The following is a 5,471-nucleotide window of genomic DNA, read 5'->3' on the forward strand; positions in this document are numbered from 1 at the left end:
AGAACAATTAATGCAAAAGAAAAAAAAACACTTCAAAAATTGTGCATAGTTTTCCTATGATCAAGACTTGTGTGTTATAGAATAAAAAAACAAAACGATTAGGTTTTTTGGATTTCAACATTTTAAGAAAATGTTTATTCAAGAGAAAATAGTTGGTATAAAAAAATGCTTTGAAAAACGTGTATAATTTTTAGAAAACGTCAGTGCAAAAATTTTTTCAATGAGGCTACTTATCTTTACTTGTAAGACGAGATGGTGCGGAAAAACGCCCCAAAAATCATTTGTCATTCCCCCATCCTAAGGGTTTTGTGCTATAGCCTACAATAATAACAAAAACTTGGGATTAAAAAAAATACATTTCAAGCGATTTCGGATATAGGTTTTAGATATTCTTAGTAAGTTATCTAATTTGTTTTATAAGAGGATGGATTGTTCAAAAAATGCATAAAAATTTGAGGTCATTGCCCCACCTTTGGGGTTCATGTATTATAACCCATAAATATGGTCAAAATTAAAGAGTTTTAGAAAAACCTAAATTTTAAATGATTTTGGGCATAGATTTTAGGATTCTCAATGATATTATATTTCAACTTGTGAGTGGGTAAATAGTATCAAAACTCTCAGCAAGATTATTTACCTTTATTGTTGGTCATTCCCCTACAATCAAGGGTTGTGCTTTATAACTTACAAAAATAGTCAAAATTAGGGTTTTTAAGAAAAACATAGATTTGAAATGGTTTTGCATACATGTTTATCTGTATTGACTCGTGAGAAGGTGAATGGTGAGATAAATATCTAAAAAACTGTTAGTCATTTACCCACCATTGAGGGTCATGTACAATATAGTCCACAAAAATGGACAAAACTAAAATTTTTGAAAAAAAAAAAACCATGAATTTCAGACAATTTAGGGCACAGATTCTAAGAATTTTTATTGAGATTATTTACCTTAACTCATAAAGGGGTAGATGGCACAAAATACGCCCCCGAAAATCTTGGTCATTTCCCCACCCTTGGTAGTCGTATCATAATCCACAAAATTGGCTAAAACTATAATTTTTTGAAAAATAATATATTTCATGTGGTTTAGGGCCCAAGTTTGAAGGAGTTTCAATGAGTTTATCTACTTTGACTCATAAGAGATGAATGGTGCAAAAAAGGTCTCCAAAAACCAATGGTCAAAATCTACCCTTTTGTATTATGTGTTATACCTTACAAAATAGCCATAACTAGGGTTTTTATTTTTTTTAAAGCTTTTAGGCATATGTTTGAGAACTCTCAATGAGGTTATCTATTTTGATTCGTGAGAATTAGATGAAGTGAAAAACACCCCAAAAATTGTTAGTTGTTTCCTCGCTTTTGTGGGTTGTTTATTATAGCCCACAAAATGGTCAAAATTGGGAGTACTTTGAAAAACGCAAATTTTGGATTGTTTTGTGTTAGGTTACTTGGATTTTTAATTTAAGTTATCTATTTTGACTTGTGAGTGGTATCGTTCCCTTAACTTGGTGAGTAGTGTGTTATAACTCATAAAATAAGCCAAATTTTGATATTTTTAGAAAAATATAAATTCAAAATAGTCTGGGCACATGTTTTGGAAATTTTTAGTAAAGTTATCTATATTAATTTAGATGGTATGAAGAATCCCTTAAAATTTCTCGATCATTCCCCACTATTGGAGTCGTATGTTATAATCCGAAAAAAGGGGCCAAAATTGGGGTTTTCAAAAAATTGTAGATTTCTGATAGTTTTGGACACATGCTTCAAGGATTTTCAAAGATGTTATCTACCTTGATCCTTGAGGGTCGTGTGCTACGCATAAAAATGCTAAAAACTAGGACTTTTTGGAAAAGCTTGAATCCACCCCATGTCCATGCGTAAATCCGGCTTGAGATAAATCCTCTTAAATCATTTGGCGGGCATAACATGAATAATCTGGATTGGTTGAAAATGCATCCATTCTTTTGGGGTTTTTTTTTTTTTTTTTAAATTATAGAAGTTCAATATGAGGCCCAGCCCAAGTATGGCCAAGATCGGCCTAATTCGGTTTGGCCCATTTTGTTTTCTCCTTGCGCCCGAAGACGGAAGGGGCACATAACTGATAATTCTGAAAGCTGGTTCTTTGTAAGAGCCATCCATGGCGGCACTAAATGTTTACGCATCAAGTAACCCAGATAAAGTTCATACGGACGTGCTCTTCAAAGCAAGAGAAGGTTGTTACAAGACTCGTGACGCTTTTTATTCGTGCTTGGAGAAAGAAGCCAACGAGAAACCAACTGAAATCGCCTCTGTGGGCCTCTTGTACCCAGTTGAATGCAAGAAATCGAGGGAGGATTTTCTCAAGAGTTGCCGAACTTCTTGGGTAATTAAATTTGATGTTTTTGGGATTGAAAGCTTTCAGCTTTAGTTAAATTTTTTAGCTTCATGTTACCGTGCTGTTCCTGTACGTTACTGCGGATGTCTGCTAGTTATTATATGTGTCATTGTATCATAAATCATGTATATCCCAATGACAAGAATTTTAGGCTTGAGAATTTTTTAGCTTCCTAGGTAATCAGATTTATGTTTTTTTATGTGAAAGTTCTAAGCTTTTGAAAATTGTTTAGGCTTAAAGATTTGCCTCTCCATTATGCCTTACTGGTTCGATAATGTTGTTGGATCTTCTGTGTACTGTTTATATTTCATTGTTTTGATTTTTTGTGTTGTGTTATCACAATATGCATTTTCCATTGTTGAAAGTTTAAAGCTTGAGAAAAATTTTGAGCTTCATGCTACCGTATTGGTTTGTTAACGTTACTGCAACGACAGATTACTGATTATAGTTTAATCAGAATCTATATGTTTGAGCTTGTTGGTTTATTAAATTTGATGTTTGTAAAAATTTTTAAGTTCCATGATATGATCTTGGTTACTAGGCTTACAAGTTACTGATTATTTGTTGTTCATATTTTTTGTTTATGATTATTTACACATTTTCGAATGGGAAGTAGAAAGAATATTAGTAAGTGATTGCTTGTTACATAATGTTTTCATGTTATCAAATAGGTTTTTTTTTGGGGAACAGTTACCGCCTTACCGGATATTGTAATGTTATCAGAGTAGTATCATACTAGTAATTTTTCTTTACTTGTGATCGGCTTATTGATCGTGTATTTGATTATCAGGTGAAGCATTTCGATAGATTGTTTTGCAAGAACAAGAGGGTACAGAGGCTATTGGATGATGGTGGTCAAACAACAAGGAGAGGTCAGATGTTGCTTCCACAACCTTACACATTGAAGCCTCCTTCTGAATCTAGTTAGATTTTTCTTTTTTCATTCAACTTATAGCTTTTTGGCCGTCTGTGTAGTCAAAAAATTCTTATGCTAAAATTTCCCTATCTTTTTGAATTGAAGTCTAAGAGATTGTATAGTTATAGCATTGGGTATATGATACAACATATACTTCTTGCATATATGCTTTTCAGAAATGAGTAGTGGAAAAATTATTTGCGTTTATGGAGCTTATTGGAATAGACTATCATTTATTATATGTGGTTTCTCGCTTTTTATATTTTGATCGATATGGAGTGTCTCAAAGGGAAAAAGCTTTACTTTTCAGTGATGAGTTATTCCGGTTAAGGAGGAAATAGTTGTGTTGGGACTGTTTGAAGTGGATAGTGCCCTCATGTTTAGTTTATCCATTTTGGCAGGAGTGTAAAGCTGGATTGGGAATGCAAGGAGGCCTATAATGGGTTTAAGACTTTCAGCAAATTTACGGGCTTGGTTATTTCTTGTCGAGTTGTTTCTGGTTGCTGTTTAAATCTGATTGAAAAGGTGTATTTGAACCTAATACGATTACATTCTTTATACTAATAAAGAATGTAAATTCAGGTATGATTAGCCTGCTTTGCTCTAATGCTTTTGTATTTCCTTTCCTAAGATTGTTTCTGGAGACTGACATAAGGTCTTTAGATTGATGACCGCTTGCTTGTAACTTCGAAACTGCATGAATGTTGTCAACATCTTCCCAGTTGTAGTACATTCCATCTATTTATGTGCGTTTATATTCTCAATATATCTTTTGTCAATTTCTTCGAGGTTTTATATGTGAGTGTCGATTTGTGATTGTTTGTTTAGTTTGAGGCTGGACTATATAAACATATTCTTAGTCAATACAGGAAGGCTGACTGAATGCTAAGTTCCATGCCCAACATCCCATATGCTGTGTTTGGAAAGAAACTTGTTTAGATTTTTATTGCTTTTTCATTAATTTTTGCTCGCTTGGGATTGTTTGACTTAATTAAGAGGCAGAGTCTTCCTTGTGTCGGGTGGACCATGTCATTTACATCAAGTCAATGAAATTCCACCTTGTAGATAGTTTTAAATTCTCTAATGATGTTAATAATTAGAATAGTGTAAAGAGAAAATAATTCTTATGTGGCATGTATTTAATGGCTTAGGCACATGGATGATGTGGTGCCCCCAATGCATAGAAAATTTAACCTTGCTGTATAGTGGTAATCTGAATTTTGTAAGAGGTTACCCAAATTCAAGAAGTGGCGGATTTGAAAAATGGATGATCGCTTATTTGTATGGTCAAACATAGCAGGTACAACCTGTGGACTGGAGTGATCCACTGCAGTGCAGTTACGACTTGTTGTAGAAATATGATGAGCAAATACATGTGTTAAGTATCTGCTGGCTAGGGTTTGTATATAAAAGTTGTTATAAAAAGTATGTGAAAAAATAGAGTGTGCTGCCACAAATTAGAGGCTAAGAATAAGAGCTCAAACAGAGAGAACGAAGAAATATCTTCTTCATCTTGTAATCTTTTTCATTTATAGTGGAATTTTTCTCCATCATCTACCTGAGGCGTTTACCATATTTAATTTTTCATGTAAATACTTGTGTTTTGATGTTGAGTATTTGTGCATTTATGTTGTTTGTTTTCTTTGGAATCCAAGACATTCCCGGATGCTGAAGTTCTTAAGTGTCATTGATTAGTTGATTGGAGAGTTTATTGGAACCTTTTTATTGCAGCATTAACAGAGAATAGTAGAAGAGACTACACAATGCATTGCTGAGAATTTTTCATAGGCCTACTGACAGGATTTATATTAGACCACAAAATCATTTTTTGTGCTTATTTTTGTTGATTGTATTACTTATCTTATAATCTGATTCTGTTGCTATTAGATTAGAATAAGATTGTGATAATCTCTTGTGCATTCTGATCAAATTTCCTATTCTTGGAAGAAAATTCAGTCCCTTTTCTTTGATCATCGAGGTTAGGTTGAATTATATTTTGTTCATGTAAATTTATCTTACAAGCGTTGACTCGAATCCATGTTTGGCTTAAACTAGCTGAAACTCTAGCTCAATTGCTCAGCTCGAGTTCGAGGGTTTGTCGATGATTCTTTACCAAAGCTCTTCTTCTACAGTGATTTTTTATTTTTCTTCTCCAATGACTTGTCGTCTTTTTTAATGTCA

General features: G+C 33.4%; 1 protein-coding gene across 3 annotated transcripts; it reads left to right on the forward strand.

Annotated features, from left to right (window-relative positions):
- Window positions 1-2,072: 2,072 nt before the first annotated feature.
- LOC123200145 lies at window positions 2,073-5,263 on the forward strand. Of its 3 annotated transcripts, none has more exons than XR_006498506.1 (4): window positions 2,073-2,362; window positions 3,165-3,246; window positions 3,692-3,872; window positions 5,022-5,263. XR_006498506.1 is itself a non-coding variant. In XM_044615285.1 (3 exons), exons 1-3 carry the CDS (start codon window positions 2,138-2,140, stop codon window positions 3,697-3,699), a joined length of 315 nt encoding a protein of 104 aa, XP_044471220.1. In that variant the 5' UTR covers window positions 2,073-2,137; the 3' UTR covers window positions 3,700-4,056. The 3 variants fall into 3 exon arrangements, 1 of the variants encoding a protein (XP_044471220.1); XR_006498505.1 differs by lacking the exon at window positions 5,022-5,263 and adding an exon at window positions 4,442-4,847; XM_044615285.1 differs by lacking the exon at window positions 5,022-5,263 and having other exon boundaries at window positions 3,692-4,056.
- Window positions 5,264-5,471: the final 208 nt, after the last annotated feature.

The sequence above is a fragment of the Mangifera indica genome, chromosome 17, assembly GCF_011075055.1.
Source record: "Mangifera indica cultivar Alphonso chromosome 17, CATAS_Mindica_2.1, whole genome shotgun sequence".
NCBI classification, from domain to species: Eukaryota; Viridiplantae; Streptophyta; class Magnoliopsida; order Sapindales; family Anacardiaceae; genus Mangifera; species Mangifera indica.

Bases quoted from the DNA above. Each gene is read 5' to 3' on its own strand.
- LOC123200145 (XM_044615285.1), top strand. From the start codon at position 2,138: ATGGCGGCACTAAATGTTTACGCATCAAGTAACCCAGATAAAGTTCAT. The intron at 2,363-3,164 runs GTAATTAAATTT...TTTGATTATCAG, and splicing joins AGAGTTGCCGAACTTCTTGG to GTGAAGCATTTCGATAGATT.